This window comes from Leptodactylus fuscus, chromosome 3 (genome assembly GCF_031893055.1).
Source record: "Leptodactylus fuscus isolate aLepFus1 chromosome 3, aLepFus1.hap2, whole genome shotgun sequence".
Taxonomy (NCBI): domain Eukaryota; kingdom Metazoa; phylum Chordata; class Amphibia; order Anura; family Leptodactylidae; genus Leptodactylus; species Leptodactylus fuscus.
The window spans coordinates 244060595-244088030 of NC_134267.1; the positions used below are offsets into that span (position 1 = coordinate 244060595).

The 27436-nt window shown below is 44.6% G+C and overlaps 1 protein-coding gene and 1 long non-coding RNA gene across 3 annotated transcripts in view; both read left to right on the forward strand.

Annotated features, from left to right (window-relative positions):
• The first annotated feature begins 792 nt into the window (after positions 1-792).
• Positions 793-16960, forward strand: LOC142198441 (uncharacterized). The gene is made up of 4 exons (XR_012715359.1): positions 793-919; positions 2336-2776; positions 2860-2986; positions 16852-16960. It is a non-coding gene; the product is annotated as an uncharacterized LOC142198441 (long non-coding RNA).
• Positions 16961-21342: 4382 nt separating this feature from the next.
• Positions 21343-27436, forward strand: part of LOC142198416 (uncharacterized) — a 357171-nt gene continuing 351077 nt past the window's right edge. The window contains exons 1-2 of one of the 2 annotated variants that reach the window (XM_075269450.1): positions 21343-21500; positions 25153-26568. In XM_075269450.1, coding sequence (XP_075125551.1) covers positions 21437-21500; positions 25153-26543 — 1455 coding nt within the window. In that variant the 5' untranslated portion in view covers positions 21343-21436 and the 3' untranslated portion in view covers positions 26544-26568. Of the gene's footprint in view, positions 21501-25152; positions 26569-27436 lie in introns of those variants that run through there. The other variant, XM_075269449.1, reaches the window with a different exon arrangement.

Here is a 27436-nt window from a genome sequence, read left to right on the forward strand (position 1 = left end):
TATATATATACTGTATATACAGCAGTGACTGCTCTCTCTGTTATCAGCCATTACTCCAGGCTATAGATATATATATATATATATATACTGTATATACAGCAGTGACTGCTCTCTCTGTTATCAGCCATTACCCCAGGCTATAGATATATATATATACTGTATATACAGCAGTGACTGCTCTCTCTGTTATCAGCCATTATCCCCGGCTATAGATATATATATATACTGTATATACAGCAGTGACTGCTCTCTCTGTTATCAGCCATTACCCCAGGCTATAGATATATATATATATATATATATATAGATATATATATATATACTGTATATACAGCAGTGACTGCTTTCTCTGTTATCAGCCATTACCCCAGGCTATAGATATATATATATATACTGTATATACAGCAGTGACTGCTCTCTCTGTTATCAGCCATTACCCCAGGCTATAGATATATATATATATACTGTATATACAGCAGTGACTGTTCTCTCTGTTATCAGCCATTACCCCAGGCTATAGATATATATATATACTGTATATACAGCAGTGGCTGCTCTCAGGACACGTTCACACTGCGGCTAGAAGGTAAGATGACATCACTGCTCCTGGTGTGAACAGAATCTTAGTTCCATGATCCTGCAGTCACATACAATGGGCCCCATCACTGGTGTCTGTGGGAATCCTCCTGTATCCATGTGAGGAGCTCCTGTATGTTACACATGATGTGGCCCCTGGAGGATTTCGGGCCCCTCCTCTCTCCTGCACTACTAGATCCTCCAGCTCATCCAGTTTCCTCCTCTTCTCCTCCAGACGCTCCTTCTCCTGAATGACCCACCAAGGATGGACAAGGACAGGACTGAGATCACCAGAAGAATATTAGACTTCACCTTGGAGATCATCTATCTGCTGAGCGGAGAGGTATCTGTACTACATTTCTATCATCTATCTGCTGAGCGGAGAGGTATCTGTACTACATTTCTATCATCTATCTGCTGAGCGGAGAGGTATCTGTACTACATTTCTATCATCTATCTGCTGAGCGGAGAGGTATCTGTACTACATTTCTATCATCTATCTGCTGAGCGGAGAGGTATCTGTACTACATTTCTATCATCTCCCTGCTGAGCGGAGAGGTATCTGTACTACATTTCTATCATCTATCTGCTGAGCGGAGAGGTAACTGTACTACATTTCTATCATGTATCTGCTGAGCGGAGAGGTATCTGTACTACATTTCTATCATCTATCTGCTGAGCGGAGAGGTATCTGTACTACATTTCTATCATCTATCTGCTGAGCGGAGAGGTATCTGTACTACATTTCTATCATCTATCTGCTGAGCGGAGAGGTAACTGTACTACATTTCTATCATCTATCTGCTGAGCGGAGAGGTATCTGTACTACATTTCTATCATCTATCTGCTGAGCAGAGAGGTATCTGTACTACATTTCTATCATCTCCCTGCTGAGCGGAGAGGTATCTGTACTACATTTCTATCATCTATCTGCTGAGCGGAGAGGTATCTGTACTACATTTCTATCATCTCCCTGCTGAGCGGAGAGGTATCTGTACTACATTTCTATCATCTATCTGCTGAGCGGAGAGGTATCTGTACTACATTTCTATCATCTATCTGCTGAGCGGAGAGGTATCTGTACTACATTTCTATCATCTCCCTGCTGAGTGGAGAGGTATCTGTACTACATTTCTATCATCTATCTGCTGAGCGGAGAGGTAACTGTACTACATTTCTATCATCTATCTGCTGAGCGGAGAGGTATCTGTACTACATTTCTATCATCTCCCTGCTGAGCGGAGAGGTATCTGTACTACATTTCTATCATCTCCCTGCTGAGCGCATATAGAACAGATATATACATGTGGGTTACTTCCAGCCACTTAAACAAAACAGACGCAACATTGTCTCACCAGACTCAGGGTTACAGGACAGACCCGCACACCTCCTCTCACCTCATGGAACTGCCCTGCAATGCAAGAGCTGCAGCCTTTTATGGGTCAGTAATGAGCCCGGGGTCTACACCTGTGCTGAGGCTTCTCCAGATCTGCCCTGGACCACACATATGTCAGAGACCTGGGGCTGATATATCTGGACTCCAGCTCTCTGCCTCTCACCTCTCCCTATATATAGATAGATTTATGTTTATCCCGGGAATACAATATAATAACAACAATTAATTATTAGAAAAGACAATAAATTGTTTTTCTTTGTCACATTAGATTACTGGAGATCGGGGGATGGTCCCGGGATTTATTCTGATGTCAGATTTGGGGTCAGGAAGGATTTATAGCCCTAATTGTCTCTCCATACACAGGAATACTCACTGGTGAAGAAGACATCGGGGGACTGTGTGGCCCCCAGCAGCCGGGGCCCCATCATAGAGCCAGGAGGAGCAGGGAGCAGGAGCCGGGGCCCCATCACAGAGCCAGGAGGAGGAGGGAGCAGGAGCCGGGACCCCATCACAGAGCCAGGAGGAGGAGGGAGCAGGAGCCGGGGCCCCATCACAGAGCCAGGAGGAGGAGGGAGCAGGAGCCGGGGCCCCATCACAGAGCCAGGAGGAGGAGGGAGCAGGAGCCGGGGCCCCATCACAGAGCCAGGAGGAGGAGGGAGCAGGAGCCGGGGCCCCATCACAGAGCCAGGAGGAGGAGGGAGCAGGAGCTGGGGCCCCATCACAGCCCCTCCCCCTCTCTCCCTGATACATGAGCAGAAGATTCTAGAACTCACCAACAAGATGCTGGAGCTGCTGACTGGAGAGGTGACACTGCTGGGAATGCTGGGAAATTCTCCAGTAACAGCACTGGAGGGGGAGGGGTGATGACTGTATCATTGTGTTGTCAGGTTCCTATAAGGTGTCAGGATGTCGCTGTCTATTTCTCCATGGAGGAGTGGGAGTATTTAGAAGGACACGAGGATCGGTACAAGGAGGTGATGATGGAGGACCCCCGGCCCCCCCGGACATCACATGGTAAGAGGAGATATATATATTATATACAGACCCCCGGCCCCCCCCCGCACATCACATGGTAAGAGGAGATATATATATTATATACAGACCCCCGGCCCCCCCGCACATCACATGGTAAGAGGAGATATATATATTATATACAGACCCCCGGCCCCCCCCGGACATCACATGGTAAGAGGAGATATATATATTATATACAGACCCCCGGCCCCCCCGGACATCACATGGTAAGAGGAGATATATATATTATATACAGACCCCCGGCCCCCCCGGACATCACATGGTAAGAGGAGATATATATATTATATACAGACCCCCGGCCCCCCCGGACATCACATGGTAAGGGGAGATATATATATTATATACAGACCCCCGGCCCCCCCCCCCGGACATCACATGGTAAGAGGAGATATATATATATTATATACAGACCCCCGACCCCCCGGACATCACATGGTAAGAGGAGATATATATATTATATACAGACCCCCGGCCCCCCCGGACATCACATGGTAAGAGGAGATATATATATTATATACAGACCCCCGGCCCCCCCGGACATCACATGGTAAGAGGAGATATATATATTATATACAGACCCCCGGCCCCCCCGGACATCACATGGTAAGAGGAGATATATATATTATATACAGACCCCCGGCCCCCCCCGGACATCACATGGTAAGAGGAGATATATATATATATATATTATATACAGACCCCCGGCCCCCCCCCGGACATCACATGGTAAGAGGAGATATATATATTATATACAGACCCCCGGCCCCCCCGGACATCACATGGTAAGAGGAGATATATATATATATATTATATACAGACCCCCGGACATCACATGGTAAGAGGAGATATATATATTATATACAGACCCCCGGCCCCCCCCGGACATCACATGGTAAGAGAAGATATATATATTATATACAGACCCCCCCCCGGACATCACATGGTAAGAGGAGATATATATATTATATACAGACCCCCGACCCCCCCGGACATCACATGGTAAGAGGAGATATATATATTATATACAGACCCCCGGCCCCCCCGGACATCACATGGTAAGAGGAGATATATATTATATACAGACCCCCGGCCCCTCCCCGGACATCACATGGTAAGAGGAGATATATATATTATATACAGACCCCCCGGCCCCCCCGGACATCACATGGTAAGAGGAGATATATATATATTATATACAGACCCCCGGCCCCCCCGGACATCACATGGTAAGGGGAGATATATATATTATATACAGACCCCCGGCCCCCCCCCCGGACATCACATGTGTAAGAGGAGATATATATATTATATACAGACCCCCGGCCCCCCCCCCCGGACATCACATGGTAAGAGGAGAATATATATATATTATATACAGACCCCCGACCCCCCCGGACATCACATGGTAAGAGGAGATATATATATTAATATAACAGACCCCCCGGCCCCCCCGGACATCACATGGTAAGAGGAGATATATATATATTATATACAGACCCCCCGGCCCCCCCCGGGACATCACATGGTAAGAGGAGATATATATATTATATACAGACCCCCGGCCCCCCCGGACATCACATGGTAAGAGGAGATATATATATTATATACAGACCCCTCCGGCCCCCCCGGACATCACATGGTAAAGAGGAGATATATATATTATATACAGACCCCCGGCCCCCCCCCCCGGACATCACATGGTAAGAGGAGATATATATATTATTATACAGACCCCGGACATCACATGGTAAGAGGAGATATATATATTATATACAGACCCCCCCCCCCCCCCCGGACATCACATGGTAAGAGAAGATATATATATTATATACAGACCCCCCCCCCCCCCCCCCGGACATCACATGGTAAGAGGAGATATATATATTATATACAGACCCCCGGCCCCCCCGGACATCACATGGTAAGAGGAGATATATATATTATATACAGGACCCCCGGCCCCCCCGGACATCACATGGTAAGAGGAGATATATATATTATATACAGACCCCCGGCCCCCCCCCCCGGACATCACATGGTAAGAGGAGATATATATATTATATACAGACCCCCGGCCCCCCCGGACATCACATGGTAAGAGGAGATATATATATTATATACAGACCCCCGGCCCCCCGGACATCACATGGTAAGAGGAGATATATATATTATATACAGACCCCCCGGCCCCCCCGGACATCACATGGTAAGAGGAGATATATATATTATATACGGACCCCCCGGCCCCCCCGGACATCACATGGTAAGAGGAGATATATATATATATTATATACAGACCCCCGGCCCCCCCGGACATCACATGGTAAGAGGAGATATATATATTATATACAGACCCCCGGCCCCCCCCGGACATCACATGGTAAGAGGAGATATATATTATTATATACAGACCCCCCGGCCCCCCCCACCGACATCACATGGTAAGAGGAGATATATATATTATATACAGACCCCCGGCCCCCCCGGACATCACATGGTAAGAGGAGATATATATATATTATATACAGACCCCCGCCCCCCCCCGACATCACATGGTAAGAGGAGATATATATATTATATACAGACCCCCGGCCCCCCCGGACATCACATGGTAAGAGGAGATATATATATTATATACAGACCCCCGGCCCCCCCGGACATCACATAGTAAGAGGAGATATATATATTATATACAGACCCCCGGCCCCCCCCCCCGGACATCACATGGTAAGAGGAGATATATATATTATATACAGACCCCCGGCCCCCCCCCGCACATCACATGGTAAGAGGAGATATATATATTATATACAGACCCCCGGCCCCCCCCGGACATCACATGGTAAGAGGAGATATATATATTATATACAGACCCCCGGCCCCCCCTGAGATCACATGGTAAGAGGAGATATATATATTATATACAGACCCCCGGCCCCCCCGGACATCACATGGTAGAGAGGAGATATATATATTATATACAGACCCCCGGCCCCCCCCGGACATCACATGGTAAGAGGAGATATAATATATTATATACAGACCCCGGCCCCCCCGGACATCACATGGTAAGAGGAGATATATATATATTATATACAGACCCCCGCCCCCCCGGATATCACATGGTAAGAGGAGATATATATATACAGACCCCGGACATCACATGGTAAGAGGAGATATATATATTATATACAGACCCCCGGCCCCCCCGGACATCACATGGTAAGAGGAGATATATATATTATATACAGACCCCCGGCCCCCCCGGACATCACATGGTAAGAGGAGATATATATATTATATACAGACCCCGGCCCCCCCCGGACATCACATGGTAAGAGGAGATATATATATTATATACAGGACCCCCGGCCCCCCCCGGACATCACATGGTAAGAGGAGATATATATATTACAAGACCCCCGGCCCCCCCGGACATCACATGGTAAGAGGAGATATATATATTATATACAGACCCCCGGCCCCCCCCGGACATCACATGGTAAGAGGAGATATATATATATATATACAGACCACCGGCCCCCCCCCGGACATCACATGGTAAGGACAGATATATATATTATATACAGACCCCGGCCCCCCCGGACATCACATGGTAAGAGGAGATATATAATTATATACAGACCCCCGGCCCCCCCCCGGACATCACATGGTAAGAGGAGATATATTATATATTATATACAGACCCCCGGCCCCCCCCGGAACATCACATGGTAAGAGGAGATATATATATTATATACAGACCCCGGCCCCCCCCGGACATCACATGGTAAGAGGAGAATATATATATTATATACAGACCCCCGGCCCCCCCAGGACATCACATGGTAAGAGGAGATATATATATTATATACAGACCCCCGCCCCCCCAGGACATCACATGGTAAGAGGAGATATATATATTATATACAGACCTCCCGGCCCCCCCCCGGACATCACATGGTAAGAGGAGATATATATATTATATACAGACCTCCCGGCCCCCCCCCAGGACATCACATGGTAAGAGGAGATATATATATTATATACAGACCTCCCGGCCCCCCAGGACATCACAATGGTAAGAGGAGATATATATATTATATACAGGAACCCCTCGGCCCCCCCGGACATCACATGGTAAGAGGAGATATATATATTATATACAGACCACCCGGCCCCCCCCGGACATCACATGGTAAGAGGGAGATATATATATTATATACAGACCCCCCGGCCCCCCCCGGACATCACATGGTAAGAGGAGATATATATATATATTATATACAGACACCCGGCCCCCCCACCCCCGGCCCCCCCGGACATCACATGGTAAGAGGAGATATATATATATATTATATACAGACCCCCGGCCCCCCCGGACATCACATGGTAAGAGGAGATATATATATTATATACAGACCCCCGGCCCCCCCGGACATCACATGGTAAGAGGAGATATATATATTATATACAGACCCCCGGCCCCCCAGGACATCACATGGTAAGAGGAGATATATATATTATATACAGACCCCCGCCCCCCCCAGACATCACATGGTAAGAGGAGATATATATATTATATACAGACCCCCGGCCCCCCCCAGACATCACATGGTAAGAGGAGAGATATATATTATATACAGACCCCCGGCCCCCCCGGACATCACATGGTAAGAGGAGATATATATATTATATACAGACCCCCGCCCCCCCCAGACATCACATGGTAAGAGGAGATATATATATTATATACAGACCCCCGGCCCCCCCCAGACATCACATGGTAAGAGGAGATATATATATTATATACAGACCCCCGGCCCCCCCGCACATCACATGGTAAGAGGAGATATATATATTATATACAGACCCCCGGCCCCCCCGGACATCACATGGTAAGAGGAGATATATATATTATATACAGACCCCCGGCCCCCCCGGACATCACATGGTAAGAGGAGATATATATATTATATACAGACCCCCGGCCCCGAATATCATTAGGTAAGGAGAGACAATATCACAGGCTGACAATGCTGGATGTGATCAAGTCTTAAAGGAATTTTCTGTTGAGTGTAACCATGTTTTCATGTACAATTAAATAATAAAATTTTCAGCAAACATAAGTAATTTACATTTTTGCAGAGTTTTTAAGATGTCCTCTAACATATTAGTTCTGATAAGTTTTTTGAATTTTATCTTGATCAGTTGCCATTGGATGTGTCTAAGAATAAAGGAATTTTCTATGTTCTGGGATTTGTTAGAACTCCAGCCAAGATTTACTTATAGTGGACAGGTTATCAGGAGGACACTACATGTATGAGAAGATAACCTGACCACAATAAGGACATCATGGCTGGTTATCAGGAGGACACTACATGTATGAGAAGATAACCTGACCACAATAAGGACATCATGGCTGGTTATCAGGAGAGGACACTACATGTATGAGAAGATAACCTGACCACTATAAGGACATCATGGCTGGTTATCAGGAGGGAACACTACATGTATGAGAAGATAACCTGACCACAATAAGGACATCATGGCTGGTTATCAGGAGAGGACACTACATGTATGAGAATATAACCTGACCACAATAAGGACATCATGGCTGATTATTATGAGGACACTACATGTATGAGAAGGTAACCTGACCACAATAAGGACATCATGGCTGGTTATCAGGAGGACACTACATGTATGAGAAGATAACCCGACCACAATAAGGATATCATGGCTGGTTATCAGGAGGACACTACATGTATGAGAAGATAACCCGACCACAATAAGGACATCCTGGCTGGTTATCAGGAGGACACTACATGTATGAGAATATAACCTGACCACAATAAGGACATCCTGGCTGGTTATCAGGAGGACACTACATGTATGAGAAGATAACCCGACCACAATAAGGACATCATGGCTGGTTATAAGGAGGATAGTTCATGTATGAGAAGATAACCTGACCACAATAAGGACATCATGGCTGGTTATCAGGAGGACACTACATGTATGAGAAGATAACCTGACTACAATGAGGACATCATGGCTGGTTATCAGGAGGGGACACTACATATATGAGAAGATAACCCGACCACAATAAGGACATCATGGCTGGTTATCAGTAGGACACTACATGTATGAGAAGATAACCTGACTACAATGAGGACATCATGGCTGGTTATCAGGAGGGGACACTACATATATGAGAAGATAACCCGACCACAATAAGGACATCATGGCTGGTTATCAGGAGGACACTACATGTATGAGAAGATATCCTAACTACAATGAGGACATCATGGCTGGTTATCAGGAGGGGACACTACATATATGAGAAGATAACCTGACCACAGTAAGGACATCATGGCTGGTTATTAGGAGGACACTACATATATGAGAAGGTAACCTGACCACAATAAGGACATCATGGCTGGTTATAAGGAGGACAGTACATGTATGAGAAGATAACCCGACCACAATAAGGATATCATGGCTGGTTATCAGGAGGACACTACATGTATGAGAAGATAACCTGACCACAATAAGGACATCATGGCTGGTTATCAGGAGGACACTACATGTATGAGAAGGTAACCTGACCACAATAAGGATATCATGGCTGGTTATCAGGAGGACACTACATGTATGAGAAGATAACTTGACCACAATAAGGACATCATGGCTGGTTATCAGGAGAGGACACTACATGTATGAGAAGGTAACCTGACCACAATAAGGACATCATGACTGGTTATCAGGAGGACACTACATGTATGAGAAGATAACCTGACCACAATAAGGACATCATGGCTGGTTATCAGGAGGACACTACATGTATGAGAAGGTAACCTGACCACAATAAGGACATCATGGCTGGTTATCAGGAGGACACTACATGTATGAGAAGGTAAACTGACCACAATAAGGACATCATGGCTGGTTATCAGGAGGACACTACATGTATGAGAAGATAACCCGACCACAATAAGGACATCATGGCTGGGTATCAGGAGGACACTACATGTATGAGAAGATAACCTGACCACAATAAGGACATCATGGCTGGTTATCAGGAGGACACTACATGTATGAGAAGGTAACCTGACCACAATAAGGACATCATGGCTGGTTATCAGGAGGACACTACATGTATGAGAAGGTAAACTGACCACAATAAGGACATCATGGCTGGTTATCAGGAGGACACTACATGTATGAGAAGATAACCCGACCACAATAAGGACATCATGGCTGGGTATCAGGAGGACACTACATGTATGAGAAGATAACCTGACCACAATAAGGACATCATGGCTGGGTATCAGGAGGACACTACATGTATGAGAAGATAACCCGACCACTATAAGGACATCATGGCTAGTTATCAGGAGGACACTACATGTATGAGAAGATAACCTGACCACAATAAGGACATCATGGCTGGTTATCAGGAGGACACTACATGTATGAGAAGATAACCTGACCACTATAAGGACATCATGGCTGGTTATTAGGAGGACACTACATGTATGAGAATATAACCTGACCACAATAAGAACATCATGGCTGATTATTATGAGGACACTACATGTATGAGAAGGTAACCTGACCACAATAAGGACATCATGGCTGGTTATCAGGAGGACACTACATGTATGAGAAGATAACCCGACCACAATAAGGATATCATGGCTGATTATCAGGAGGACACTACATGTATGAGAATATAACCTGACCACAATAAGGACATCCTGGCTGGTTATCAGGAGGACACTACATGTATGAGAAGATAACCTGACCACAATAAGGACATCATGGCTGGTTATCAGGAGGACACTACATGTATGAGAAGATAACCTGACCACAATAAGGACATCATGGCTGGTTATCAGGAGGACACTACATGTATGAGAAGATAACCCGACCACAATAAGGACATCATGGCTGGTTATCAGGAGAGGACACTACATGTATGAGAAGATAACCTGACCACTATAAGGACATCATGACTGGTTATCAGGAGGGAACACTACATGTATGAGAAGATAACCCGACCACAATAAGGACATCATGGCTGGTTATCAGGAGAGGACATTACATGTATGAGAAGATAACCTGACCACTATAAGGACATCATGGCTGGTTATTAGGAGGACACTACATGTATGAGAATATAACCTGACCACAATAAGGACATCATGGCTGATTATTATGAGGACACTACATGTATGAGAAGGTAACCTGACCACAATAAGGACATCATGGCTGGTTATCAGGAGGACACTACATGTATGAGAAGATAACCCGACCACAATAAGGATATCATGGCTGGTTATCAGGAGGACACTACATGTATGAGAATATAACCTGACCACAATAAGGACATCCTGGCTGGTTATCAGGAGGAAACTACATTATGAGAAGATAACCCGACCACAATAAGGACATCATGGCTGGTTATAAGGAGGATAGTTCATGTATGAGAAGATAACCTGACCACAATAAGGACATCATGGCTGGTTATCAGGAGGACACTACATGTATGAGAAGGTAACCCGACCACAATAAGGGCATCATGGCTGGTTATCAGGAGGACACTACATGTATGAGAAGATAACCTGACTACAATGAGGACATCATGGCTGGTTATCAGGAGGGGACACTACATATATGAGAAGATAACCCGACCACAATAAGGACATCATGGCTGGTTATAAGGAGGACAGTACATGTATGAGAAGATAACCTGACCACAATAAGGACAACATGGCTGGTTATCAGGAGGACACTACATGTATGAGAAGATAACCCGACCACAATAAGGATATCATGGCTGGTTATCAGGAGGACACTACATGTATGAGAATATAACCTGACCACAATAAGGACATCATGGCTGGTTATCAGGAGGACACTACATGTATGAGAAGATAACCTGACCACAATAAGGACATCCTGGCTGGTTATCAGGAGGACACTACATGTATGAGAAGATAACCTGACCACAATAAGGACATCATGGCTGGTTATCAGGAGGACACTACATGTCTGAGAAGATAACCTGACCACAATAAGGACATCATGGCTGGTTATCAGGAGAGGACACTACATGTATGAGAAGGTAACCTGACCACAATAAGGACATCATGACTGGTTATCAGGAGGACACTACATGTATGAGAAGATAACCTGACCACAATAAGGACATCATGGCTGGTTATCAGGAGGACACTACATGTATGAGAAGGTAACCTGACCACAATAAGGACATCATGACTGGTTATCAGGAGGACACTACATGTATGAGAAGATAACCTGACCACAATAAGGACATCATGGCTGGTTATCAGGAGAGGACTCTACATGTATGAGAAGGTAACCTGACCACAATAAGGACATCATGGCTGGTTATCAGAAGGACACTACATGTATGAGAAGATAACCTGACCACAATAAGGACATCATGGCTGGTTATCAGGAGGACACTACATGTATGAGAAGATAACCCGACCACAATAAGGACATCATGGCTGGGTATCAGGAGGACACTACATGTATGAGAATATAACCTGACCACAATAAGGACATCATGGCTGGGTATCAGGAGGACACTGCATGTATGAGAAGATAACCCGACCACAATAAGGACATCATGGCTGGTTATCAGGAGGACACTGCATGTATGAGAAGATAACCTGACCACAATAAGGACATCATGGCTGGTTATCAGGAGGACACTACATGTATGAGAAGATAACTTGACCACTATAAGGACATCATGGCTGGTTATCAGGAGAGGACACTACATGTATGAGAAGATAACTTGACCACTATAAGGACATCATGGCTGGTTATTAGGAGGACACTACATGTATGAGAATATAACCTGACCACAATAAGGACATCATGGCTGATTATTATGAGGACACTACATGTATGAGAAGGTAACCTGACCACAATAAGGACATCATGGCTGGTTATCAGGAGGACACTACATGTATGAGAAGATAACCCGACCACAATAAGGATATCATGGCTGGTTATCAGGAGGACACTACATGTATGAGAATATAACCTGACCACAATAAGGACATCCTGGCTGGTTATCAGGAGGAAACTACATGTATGAGAAGATAACCCGACCACAATAAGGACATCATGGCTGGTTATAAGGAGGATAGTTCATGTATGAGAAGATAACTTGACCACAATAAGGACATCATGGCTGGTTATCAGGAGGACACCACATGTATGAGAAGGTAACCCGACCACAATAAGGACATCATGGCTGGTTATCAGGAGGACACTACATGTATGAGAAGATAACCTGACTACAATGAGGACATCATGGCTGGTTATCAGGAGGGGACACTACATATATGAGAAGATAACCTGACCACAGTAAGGACATCATGGCTGGTTATCAGGAGGACACTACATGTATGAGAAGATAACCTGACCACAATAAGGACATCATGGCTGGTTATCAGGAGGACACCTCATGTATGAGAAGATAACCCGATCACAATAAGGACATCATGGCTGGTTATCAGGAGGACACTACATGTATGAGAAGATAACCTGACCACAATAAGGACATCATGGCTGGTTATCAGGAGGACACTACATGTATGAGAAGATAACCTGACCACAATGAGGACATCATGGCTGGTTATCAGGAGGACACTACATGTATGAGAAGATAACCTGACCACAATAAGGACATCATGGCTGGTTATCAGGAGGACACTACATGTATGAGAAGATAACCTGACCACAATAAGGACATCATGGCTGGTTATCAGGAGGACACTACACGTATGAGAATATAACCTGACCACAATAAGGACATCATGGCTGGTTATCAGGAGGGGACACTACATGTATGAGAAGATAACCCGACCACAATAAGGACATCATGGCTAGTTATCAGGAGGGGACACTACATGTATGAGAAGATAACCCAACCACAATAAGGACATCATGGCTGGTTATCAGGAGGACACTACATGTATGAGAAGATAACCTGACCACAATAAGGACATCATGGCTGGTTATCAGGAGGACACTACATGTATGAGAAGATAACCCGACCACAATAAGGACATCATGGCTGGTTATCAGGAGAGGACACTACATGTATGAGTAGATAACCTGACCACTATAAGGACATCATGGCTGGTTATTAGGAGGACACTACATGTATGAGAATATAACCTGACCACAATAAGGACATCATGGCTGGTTATTATGAGGACATTACATGTGTGAGAAGATAACCTGACCACAATAAGGATATCATGGCTGGTTATCAGGAGGACACTACATGTATGAGAATATAACCTGACCACAATAAGGACATCATGGCTGGTTATCAGGAGAACACTACATGTATGAGAATATAACCTGACCACAATAAGGACATCCTGACTGGTTATCAGGAGGACACTACATGTATGAGAAGGTAACCTGACCACAATAAGGACATCATGACTGGTTATCAGGAGGACACTACATGTATGAGAAGATAACCTGACCACAATAAGGACATCATGGCTGGTTATCAGGAGGACACTACATGTATGAGAAGATAACCCTACCACAATAAGGACATCATGGCTGGTTATCAGGAGGACACTACATGTATGAGAAGATAACCTGACCACAATAAGGACATCATGACTGGTTATCAGGAGGACACTACATGTATGAGAAGATAACCTGACCACAATAAGGACATCATGGCTGGTTATCAGGAGAGGACACTACATGTATGAGAAGGTAACCTGACCACAATAAGGACATCATGACTGGTTATCAGGAGGACACTACATGTATGAGAAGGTAACCTGACCACAATAAGGACATCATGGCTGGTTATCAGGAGGACGCTACATGTATGAGAAGATAACCTGACCACAATAAGGACATCATGGCTGGTTATCAGGAGGACACTACATGTATGAGAAGATAACCTGACCACAATAAGGACATCATGGCTGGTTATCAGGAGAGGACACTACATGTATGAGAAGGTAACCTGACCACAATAAGGACATCATGGCTGGTTATCAGGAGGACACTACATGTATGAGAAGATAACCTGACCACAATAAGGACATCATGGCTGGTGATGATATTTATGAGATTTACATAATGTCTGGAACTTCATTTCTCAAAGTGAAATTACATATTGGATTTATAGACAACCACTTGTAATCAGGAAGGGAAATATAGATTTCTTGGTGGGATGAAAGTTTAATTTGTGTAATGAGACAAAAAGTTCTCACCCCCTACAATCTGCAGCCAGTAGGGTTGGGCCCGTCTGTGATTAGTATAATGTGTATAAGGTTCAGTTACAGAGCCATTGATATGATTATACATAAGCTTGTGCAGTATTTCTTTCTAAGAATAGAACGGCAATCCTTTATCAAGCAAATCTCCTAACTGTTTTTTTTTTCTGAAGCCAAACTGCAACACAGGTGAACATGGAGCTACAGACTAAGCCAGCTAAAATAATATAGTATCTTTACTTCTTCACAATCTAATATTCATTTCTACTGAGCAGTGTTTCACTACATAAGAAATCAAACATATTAGCATAGCCCAAAGGTATCGCTCGTGTTAGAGGACTTTCCCTAGTAGCAGTATTTGGTACAGTCTTGATAGGGTTGGTCCATCCTGTAGATCCTCCTGTCTGGGTCCCTTGCAGTAGAATCTGTAACTGATGGACAAGTCTGTCAATCTCCTACCATGTATAATAGAATAACCATTTCTCGCGTGGATAAAAAGCAGATGAAACGTTCTATAGAAGTGCGGTTACGGCAACGTGAATTTAGCGAGAGACATAATATAATAGAAATACTGAGATAAATGAAGCTGAGGTACATAGACATGGAGGCTGAGCGGGAGAGAACCCCGACTCACTGACCAAAGTACTTAGACCAAATCTCTAGCAATCAACCCTCAGAACATCTTACAATACACGGAACTCTCATAGAAGAACTAACATCATTAGAAATTGGGGTTGAGCCGATCTTGAGATTTTAGGATAGATTTTAAATTCCGATTTCCAATCATTTTCCAGCCGATCCCAATCGTGAAATTTGCTTGATCGCCGATCGGGATCCGATCTTTCCTGATCCCAATAGCTCAGCCCTAATTGTATATCGTATATTATATATACAGCGAGGTTGAGCCGATCTTGAGATTTCAAAATCCGATTTTCGATCATGTACCAGCCGATCCCGATCACTAAACCCTATTAGAAATGTGTCATATGGTTAATACTAAAAAGCAAGCTCTCTGTGCTCTAAACAAGAGGCCGCTCTCTCCTCAAGGCAGTGCGAGCTAAGATTTAAGATAATAATTCTAAAAAAAACCCTCAGCCAAGGTTTGTGGACTTGGTAGATTCTAAGTAATAAGATCATAGGTGAATGATTGTAACACGATCACATGGTACAGCGTCAGTAATACAGTATTATATAAGATAAGATAATCCTATAATAGTCCCACCATGGGGAAACTCAGCCTGTTACAGCAGCAGATAATACAGAGATATATTACAGGACAGACACAGACAGCTCAGAGCAGACAGAAGATACCGGGAGTCAGAGCAACTAAGAAGAGAAGAAAGACTGCAATACAAGCTTTTATACAATATATTACCAATTGTTACATTAGCTTCATTATTGTTATTTAGCAGTAAGTTGGTGAGAAGCAGAAAATTATTATCTATGGCCGATAACTAAACTTACAAGTGAAGTGTCTGATGTATGGACAGATCTCCAGCCGCTCATGTATTCCGTCACTGTGTGTTTGTGTCTCCACAGATGGATCCAGTAGGAGAAATCCCCCCGAGAGATGTCCCCTGAGTCCTCTGTATTCCCAGGACTGCCCGGAGGAGAATGTCCCAGACAGTCAGCAGGTAGATGGCGCTGCTGAGTCCTGGGGTACATCTATATAGGGGGTGGAGCTCGCCGCTCCTGTACTCATACATGTACCAGACAGTCAGCAGGTAGATGGCGCTGCTGAGTCCTGGGGTACATCTATATAGGAGGGGAGCTCGCCGCTCCTGCACTCATACATGTACCAGGCAGTCAGCAGGTAGATGGCGCTGCTGAGTCCTGGGGTACATCTATATAGGGGGTGGAGATCCTGCACTCATACATGTACCAGACAGTGAGCAGGTAGATGGCGCTGCTGAGTCCTGGGGTACATCTATATAGGGGGTGGAGCTCGCCGCTCCTGTACTCATACATGTACCAGACAGTCAGCAGGTAGATGGCGCTGCTGAGTCCTGGGGCACATCTATATAGGGGGTGGAGCTCGAGGCTCCTGCACTCATACATGTACCAGACAGTCAGCAGGTAGATGGCGCTGCTGAGTCCTGGGGTACATCTATATAGGGGGTGGAGCTCGAGGCTCCTGCACTCATACATGTACCAGACAGTCAGCAGGTAGATGGCGCTGCTGAGTCCTGGGGTACATCTATATAGGGGATGGAGCTCCTGTACTCATACATGTACCAGACAGTCAGCAGGTAGATGGCGCTGCTGAGTCCTGGGGTACATCTATATAGGAGGGGAGCTCGCCGCTCCTGCACTCATACATGTACCAGACAGTCAGCAGGTAGATGGCGCTGCTGAGTCCTGGGGCACATCTATATAGGGGGTGGAGCTTGCCGCTCCTGTACTCATACATGTACCAGACAGTCAGCAGGTAGATGGCGCTGCTGAGTCCTGGGGCACATCTATATAGGGGGTGGAGCTCGCCGCTCCTGCACTCATACATGTACCAGACAGTCAGCAGGTAGATGGCGCTGCTGAGTCCTGGGGTACATCTATATAGGGGGTGGAGCTCCTGCACTCATACATGTACCAGACAGTCAGCAGGTAGATGGAACTAAAGTTCTCTCCTTAGTGCCTTGCCTTGTATTAGAGGCCAGAGAAATTCATAGTAATGTAGTTGTGTTTAGTACAGGCTAAAGAATACACTGTAACTTGCAGAGTTCAGATACGAGGTTAGGAAGGCCCATGTGATTTTCCCAGCCTATTAGTACCAACCTAATGCTGCCCCAGTATCTGACCATTAGTCAGATACTGGATAGTACCCAGCTCTTCCTGGCATCCCTGGTGGTGGTGGGTACTGCCATATTAGCGTTAATACTAAGCCTGACAACCAGACAGCAGGTAATAATAAAACAATAGTAATAAAGTAAAAGGCAGACACTGAAGAAAAATATTTGATTAAAATAAAACACCTGCACAAAACCAAAAAAACTTTAATAACAAAAAAATATAGGTATTCTAACCCTCTACTCCTAGGTCACCTTTCATGTAGTAAATCAGCCAATGATTATTTTCTTTTTTCCGTCAGGTGGTAGAAAATACGAGAATTCATTGACCTGTGAACTCTAGTAACCTTTTTGTTGCACATTGTGGCCTCTCCCAGTCTCAGGGGCTCCTTGTACCAGAGTGCAGGGACTCATTCTGCTACTTATAGTCTACACTTGGGGGTTACTTATTTACCAGAGTGCAGGGACTCCTTCTGCTACTTATAGTCTACGCTTGGGGGTTACTTATGTACCAGAATGCAGGGACTCCTTCTGCTACTTATAGTCTACACTTGGGGGTTACTTATGTACCAGAGTGCAGGGACTCCTTCTGCTACTTATAGTCTACGCTTGGGCGTTACTTATGTACCAGAGTGCAGGGACTCCTTCTGCTACTTATAGTCTACGCTTGGGGGTTACTTATGTACCAGAGTGCAGGGACTCCTTCTGCTACTTATAGTCTACGCTTGGGGGTTACTTATGTACCAGAGTGCAGGGACTTCTTCTGCTACTTATAGTCTACACTTGGGGGTTACTTATGTACCAGAGTGCAGGGACTCCTTCTGCTACTTATAGTCTACACTTGGGGGTTACTTATGATCAGGCCATAATTACCACCAGTAACTCTTCCAACTACAGGTCAATGCCAGGACGACTGGAGTAACTTGTAGTCATGTGAACACCGCAAGTGACCCCTCCTAGTACAAGAGCACTTCCATTACTGCGATGGAACGGCTCAATTTTGGAGGCCTTTGGAACGAATGTTGATAAATAGATGATCACTGCTCGGTGCACAGGCATAGTGTTGGAGCAAGGGGGGGCATTATATTCTAGCGAGGGCACAAGACTGAGTGTATTAGGGTTACTCATGGTCATCAGGTCAGGTCCTAGCACAAACTCTAATGGTTAATAGCACTCAATACTCCTGTACCCCTCCCCCCACCAGTGCTGCTATTCCACAGGTGGGGCAGTTAGACAAATGGGTGAGACGCACCTCTAGCTCCGAAGCCTTCTCATCAATTTCTTTAGCAAGGTTGTACATGTAAGACACAAAGACGCTCCTGAAGTGGCCTGGAGGTAGAGATGGGCAAACCTCCCAATCTTTGTCTCGAATTTGTTTGCCTCGCTCTGGTCCCAGATTAGTTTTGGGTCTTAAGGACTGGAATCTCTTCACATAACACAGTATAATAATTTATCACAAGGCAGGTCTTAGCGGTTATTTCAGTGCCCCCGTCTGTACATGTCAGCGCTGCCACTCATAGAATGCTATACCCAGCACGGTCACAGAAGCCTGCAAGCAAAACACCATCCCTGCCCCCTCCCCCGATCTCCACTATTAGAGCTTTATATATTCTCCCAAATCAGAGAAACAAGAAATATCCAGTCAGGGGGCGGCAGTGTCTCCTCCATTATAGGTGTGTGACACCAGCTGTCTTATATCAGCAGGAGCCAGTGATGGCAGATTGTGTCCCCACCGGGGAGAACCGAACAAGTCACAGGATCACCAACTGAAGGCAAACATGGCGGACGTTTCATCTCCTTACAGTCTCACCAAAAGCTGAACATAAAGTGACTGAACCCAAGTGAATGTTGTTTCTTCCCTGTTTAGGGTGAAGATCTGATGGATATTAAGGTTGAGGTTAAAGAAGAAGCAGAAGAGGAGACGGATTCCTGGACTGATCAGCAGTGTAAGGAGCGGAGACTTTCTCCTCTAGATACTACTACTCCCATCCAGTGGCGTAACTAGGAATGGCGGGGCCCCTTGGCGAACTTTTGACATGGGGCCCCCCTCCCCAAACCGATGCCGAAGACCTCGACTGACCCCCTCCTCCGCACTCTATTATGTCCCTTAGTAAGCCCTGCACACAGTATTATGTCCATTAGTGGCCCCTGCACACAGTATTATCCCCAATAGTGTCCCCTGCACACACAGTATTAACCCCTATAGTGTCCCCTGCACACAGTATTAACCCTTATAGTGTCCCCTGCACACATAGTATTATCCCAATAGTGTCCCCTGCACACACAGTATTATCCCCAATAGTGTCCCCTGCACACACAGTATTAACCCCTATAGTGTCCAATGCACACAGTATTAACCCCTATAGTGTCCCCTGCACACACAGTATTATCCCAATAGTGTCCCCTGCACACACAGTATTAACCCCTATAGTGTCCCCTGCACACACAGTATTATCCCAATAGTGTCCCCTGCACACACAGTATTAACCCCTATAGTGTCCAATGCACACACAGTATTATCCCCTATAGTGTCCCCTGCACACACAGTATTATCCCCTATAGTGTCCCCTGCACACACAGTATTAACCCCTATAGTGTCCAATGCACACAGTATTATTAACCCCTATAGTGTCCAATGCACACACAGTATTAACCCCTATAGTGACCCCTGCACACAGTATTATCCCCAATAGTGTCCCCATATGTCCCACTGTGGACACCTATAAACATTTATTATACTCTGGGGTCTGAAAAGACCCCAGAGTATAATAATCGGAGACCCGGGGGATTAAAACCATTAAAAGAACAGATACAGTTGCTTACCTGTTCCTGTCGGCCGCCGCTCTTGTCCAGCTTTAATGACGTCAGACGTCACATGACCCGGGAAGCTGGCCTGGGTCATGTGACGTCAGAGACGTCAGACACAAATGACGGAGGCCTGGCAGGATCGTGGAGAGGTAAGTAACACTGTTTTTTATGTTAGCTTACCTCTCCTGTCCGCCGATCATTATACAGACCCCCGAGTATAATGATAGCCTCTGTGGGCCCCGCGGTGTCACTTGCCGATCCCGGCCCAGCCAGGAACGGCAAGTGAATAGGGCCCGTAACGGACTTAAAAAAAACAAAACCGCAGCGGTAGCGGCTGTCACCGGGCCCCCTAATGGCCCGGGCCCTGTGGCAGCTGCTACGGCTGCTACCACGGTAGTTACGCCCCTGGTCCCATCATCTCCTCATCACATGGCAATCTATCCCATCACTGTGTGTTTCCTACAGATGGAGCCATTGCCAGAAATCAGGGAGAAGATGTGACTGATATTAAAGCGGAGGCTGAAGAAGAGAGGATGAGGGGCCATCACCTGTGTAAGAGGGAAGTGGAGGAGGGGATTCCAGGAGGTGTTACCACAGGTACGGAGTCATTTTCTCTTCAGTACAACACAGATAACATTGGGGTAACTGTAATAAGTACAATTGAGGATTTAGTTGAGTCGTCATCTGAACCAGAGTTTCTCAAGGGATTACCCTCTTGTGAGAAAAACCAACCAAGTATCCCAATGTAGCAATCTCTTATAAAGGTTATACAATGCCCCCTCCTCACCTAATGTAACATAATTACTGGGGATGGGTAAACCAATTCCTTACAAGCTGGGTTCAGTTCGAACCAAATTGTTCATTTTTAACAAATCTAAACAAATGGTGATTTGTAATTTACAAACTAAAATGGCCGCCGCCACATGTATTGCGCAAAAAATATACAGAAGAGACGTTCTAGTACTACTTGACATCAGCGGCCAGCCCCTCCGCCATGGCTGATTGGTGTGGGGGTTTGGCCTTGCGGGTCTTATGTTTTAGCCTATTGTGGCATGTTTTATCTTTACAGTCAATAAAAGCTAAGTTGTATATTTTGTGTTCCTGATGACGTTCTCTCTACAGTGACTATTCCTTCTGGTTTTAGTCCCACCACCAGTAGCTGCAGGATTGATTTACTTGCTGAGAATGAATATGAAGTTTATAATAACTCAGCTATCTCCTCTCAATCACAGGAGGATATTGTATCCAACAGTGATGTGATCTTGAGTCAGGTTTCTATGTATCTCTCCTTCTTCACATGCATAACACATGATTTACCTCTGGCCTGTCAGCTGTGTCTGCTTCACTCCCGTCACTAGCACATATCCCTGGTAGTGATGTAGTATCTGCTGAGACTTCTATTTCTCCTAGTCAGACTAGTCTTCCTCTTTTTGATAGGCTGGATGAGAACAGTCAGCATTGTGTGCAAGCAGAAGAGGAAGACATGGCTGTTAGTGGTAGAGGTAGAAGTGGCAGGGGATGTGATTATACTACTGCTGGTTGTACTGGTAGGGGAACTAGTGTGAAATAGTATGGAGATGGACGTTATGAACGTGTGCAGGAATCCCATGGCTAGGATGTGTCAGAAAAAAGATGATGATGATTCAATAGCAGATAGGACCAGGCACTAGTAACAATTCCAGCCCATGATCAGGCTCAACAACCAAAAAGCCTGCCCAGGCAGACGTATAGGAAACTCATGTAGTGGTGGTAGTAGCAGACATGTTTTCAGCACTGATGTTGGTGACGGCAACTATACACGGTCATCTCTTGTGTGGGAATTTTTTTCTACATTCCCAAACATTATATCCATGGCAATATGCAAGAACTGCTAGCCGTGTCCATGCAAGAACAAAAGTAGAAACTACATCTCTACATACTCACATGAAAAGGCATCACAATCTGACTTGGCAAAGTGACTGTTACGGTTCTGTGTATTAATTAAAAAATAATATTTTTAAACAACAGAACCTCTAGTCTGCAAGGCACTGCAGCGAGGTCCACAGGCCCAATGATGGGCGGCTGAGTGTCTGAATAGTGCCCTACCAGTTAACTCCACTGGCAGACACGAGACGCAGTACTAAATGTGTACAGGCTGCAGGAAAGCCCTGCCAGTTAGCTTCACTGGACAGGTGCTCAGTGCAGCTATAACAGCAAACAAGGCTGCCAAGGGTTAACTCACCCCAGGTCAGCAACTAAACATTCTCCTGCAACCAGCCAGGAGAGTGAAGGAAGTTTAGACAGTAAAAGTGGCTAACTGAGAGCCCAAGCCTGCTGCAACTCTATGGGCTAGAACAGAGTCTACTGCTCCTAACCCAGGTATAGAGCTGTCAGTTGAGGGCTTACAGGGTACTAACTACAGGCCTAGTCTGAACACCTGCCTGGAAACTGGAGCCTTTCCCTGAACTACTGTCATGCACAACCTTCAGTCATTTGAGTCAAAGTGTGAGCACCGGGTGGGCGTCGGCTCACACTTTTTAAAGGGGAGTCTCCGCCCAACAGGGCGGTGGCTATGACCTCACTGCTCATGCCCAGTAGGCAAGAAGTGGCACTTAGCCTGTGAGCGACTCCAATAGGCCTGAGCATGCTCAGTGGGCCGAAATCTGGACTTACACTCCAGACACCTCACTACATGAGGCCGAGGGTGAGGGTTAGATTGACCCACAGGTGGCGCTGTGCGCTGAGAGTGGACCCTGCGGGACCAAATCCTAACAGTGACATAACTTCAGCTGTGTTTACTTTAGAGAGCTAGAAATTGTATAGAAAGGTTCCCAGGAGCCCAAAGAGTATTCTACACTATGTTTTATAGATAGGTTCCTAGGAGTCCTAAGAGTATTCTACACTATGTTTTATAGATAGGTTCCTAGGAGTCCTAAGAGTATTCTACACTATGTATTATAGATAGGTTCCTAGGAGTCCTAAGAGTATTCTACACTATGTATTATAGATAGGTTCCTAGGAGTCCTAAGAGTATTCTACACTATGTTTTATAGATAGGTTCCTAGGAGTCCTAAGAGTGTTCTACACTATGTTTTATAGATAGGTTCCTAGGAGTCCTAAGAGTATTCTACACTATGTTTTATAGATAGGTTCCTAGGAGTCCTAAGAGTGTTCTACACTATGTTTTATAGATAGGTTCCTAGGAGCTCTGACAGTATTCTACACTATGTTTTATAGATAGGTTTGTATTCTACACTATGTTTTATAGATAGGTTCCTAGAAGCCCTAAGAGTATTCTACACTATGTTTTATAGATAGGTTTGTATTCTACACTATGTTTTATAGATAGGTTCCTAGGAGTCCTAAGAGTATTCTACACTATGTTTTATAGATAGGTTCCTAGGAGTCCTAAGAGTATTCTACACTATGTTTTATAGATAGGTTCCTAGGAGGCCTAAGAGTGTTATACACTATGTTTTATAGATAGGTCCCTAGGAGCCTTAAGAGTATTCTACACTATGTTTTATAGATAGGTTCCTAGGTGTCCTAAGAGTATTCTACACTATGTTTTATAGATAGGTTCCTAGGTGTCCTAAGAGTATTCTACACTATGTTTTATAGATAGGTTCCTAGGTGTCCTAAGAGTATTCTACACTATGTTTTATAGATAGGTTCCTAGGAGTCCTAAGAGTATTCTACACTATGTTTTATAGATAGGTTCCTAGGTGTCCTAAGAGTATTCTACACTATGTATTATAGATAGGTTCCTAGAATCCCTAAGAGTATTCTACACTATGTATTATAGATAGGTTCCTAGGAGTCCTAATATTATTCTACACTATGTTTTATAGATAGGTTCCTAGGAGAGTTCTCTGGCAGCATTGGGGACACCCCCAGTGCTGTTTGAGCACTGGGGCCTGCCCCCAGTGCTGCAAAAGAACTCATTTACATACCAAGAAAAACCGAGATTTTAGGCAAACGGTAGCGCGGAGAAGACAACGAAAGGTAGGAGAAGAATAGCCTTTCTTAAGACTATTCCGACGTGTTGGGGAGAAAAAAAAAGTGATTGAATGATAGGATCTAAAGAGTAGATACTAAATCCATGGATGCAATTGGTAAAAACTGGATCAAATGTGGTAGGACAAGTAGCCAAAAATGTAGTGTCAGTCTATAAGCTGCATCATAATCTATATGTGTGCTTCTAAACTAAGAGGAATGTTATCAATTTTACTTTATGTTTTGAAAAAAATCACTATTTCTAATCCTACAGATAATCCCAGTGCGATCTCTGAGGGAAACATCATGTTATCAGTAAGTGATAAAGGAGAAGATGAAGATATGATGGAGCGCTCCTCAGGAGAAAACCTCATTACCCCTAATGTACATCCAGGACGTCACAGTACAGATCCTTCATATAATCCCCCGAATCATGAGGAACCTTCTGACCAACCACAGATTGTGACCACAAGTACCAGCCAGAAAGAGGGGAGCAGATTTCAGTGTGACCAATGTGGAAAAGAGTTCTCAAAAAGATCATACCTCTATGTACACAAGAAAGTTCACACAGGAGTGAAGCCATTTTCATGTTCAGAATGCGGGAAATGTTTTAGAGATAAAGGAAATCTTGTTCAACATTGGATAATCCACACAGGAGAGAGGCCATACCCATGTTCGGAATGTGGGAAATGTTTTAAAGATAGAAGAAATCTAGCTACACATAGGAGAATCCACACAGGAGAGAGGCCATATTCCTGCTCAGAATGTGGGAAATGTTTTAAAGATAAAAGATCTCTTGTTGAGCATCAGAGAATTCACACAGGAGAGAAGCCATATTCATGTGCAGAATGTGGGAAATGTTTTACTCGTAAAGGAGATCTTGTTTCACATGAGAGAACTCACACAGGAGAGAAGCCATATTCATGTTCAGAATGTGGGAAATGTTTCACAGAAAAATCAAGTCTTAGTAAACATCAGAAAATTCATACAGGAGAGAAGGGATATTCATGTTCAGAATGTGGGAAATGGTTTATGCAAAAAGAAAAACTTGTAAGACATCAAATAATTCACACAGGGGAGAAGCTATATTCATGTGCAGAATGTGGGAAATGTTTTGCTTACAAAGATAGTGTTGTAGAACATCAAAAAATTCACACAGGAGAGAAGCCATATTCATGTTCAGAATGTAATAAGTGCTTTAAGAAGAAACAAAGTCTTGTTGCACATGAGAAAATTCACACTGGAGAAAAACCGTATTTGTGTTCGGAATGTGGGAAATGTTTTCCACTGAAATCAGGTCTAAGTAGACATCAAAGAACTCACACAGGAGAGAAGCCTTATTCATGTTCAGAATGTGGGAAATGTTTTTCAGATCAATCAAGTTTTAGTAGACATCAGAGAACTCATGCAGGAGAGAGGCTATATTCATGTCCAGAATGTGGAAAATACTTTACTCAGAAATCACATCTTGTTATACATCAAAGAACTCACACAGGAGAGAAGCCATATTCATGTTCAGTGTGTGGGAAATGTTTTGCCCAAAAAGCCAATATTATTGCACATCAGAGAATTCACACAGGAGAGAAGCCATATTCATGTTCAGAATGTGGGAAATGTTTTGTCTCCGAAGACTGTGTTGTTGAACATCAAAGAATTCACACATGAAAGAAGCCATATTCATGTGCAGAATGTGGGAAATGTTTTAAACATAAAGAAGCTCTTGTCAAACAAGAGAGAAACCATTCTGATGTCCTACTATATGTGGAAAATACTAAATGTCCACAGGAGACATCCAGATCCAGAGATAAATACAATAACCGGCCAATAAGAGTTTCCACTCATCGCCAAAAAAGAAAGAAATACCGCACCAAGAATTAGTGGATGTGCTCCGTGTGACTGTAATGACAATATATGGAAGTGATTACAATATTACATTAGGAGAAGGTTATTGGGGAAAATCGCAATTGATCGGCGCCTCTCGCCTGGATATAAGATATGGTTGGGCCTGGAGGTATACAGCTTCTATATCAGTGCAACACCACTGCAAACAAAGAGAAAAATGTCAGGCTTCTGCAAACCTGGGAATGCAGTTATGTCTCAGGTACAAGATGGCGTAAAAGTGCTCCCCCCACTGGGCTATAAAAAACCCCTACTTTTGGGTAGTGTACATCGTAGTGAGAGATTGCTGACTAGTAGACATGCTGAAGGACATTTCACCCAGTTGACAGACGTTGGGACTGAGAAGCAGGAGGGTTGTTTTGCCAAATTGCCTCTAAACCGTTCTGACTAAGCTGCGAATTGATGCAGTATTTTTTTTACCTTGTGCATACTCTTGTCTGTATGGAATATGTGTGATGGAGCTGCAGGTATTCATAGAAGAATCTGTGGGGTACATCAGATTGGACTGCCGCTGAGTCGCTGAGCTGGCCCCTTCCCGGAGACCGGCAAGGGTGCAAATGCCCCTCACTATCTAGTTGACTCCTAAATCTTCTTGGTAGACTAGCAGCAGCTTTGGTGTTTGTTTAATTCACAAGCATAGACCCTTGTGACGCTTCGGT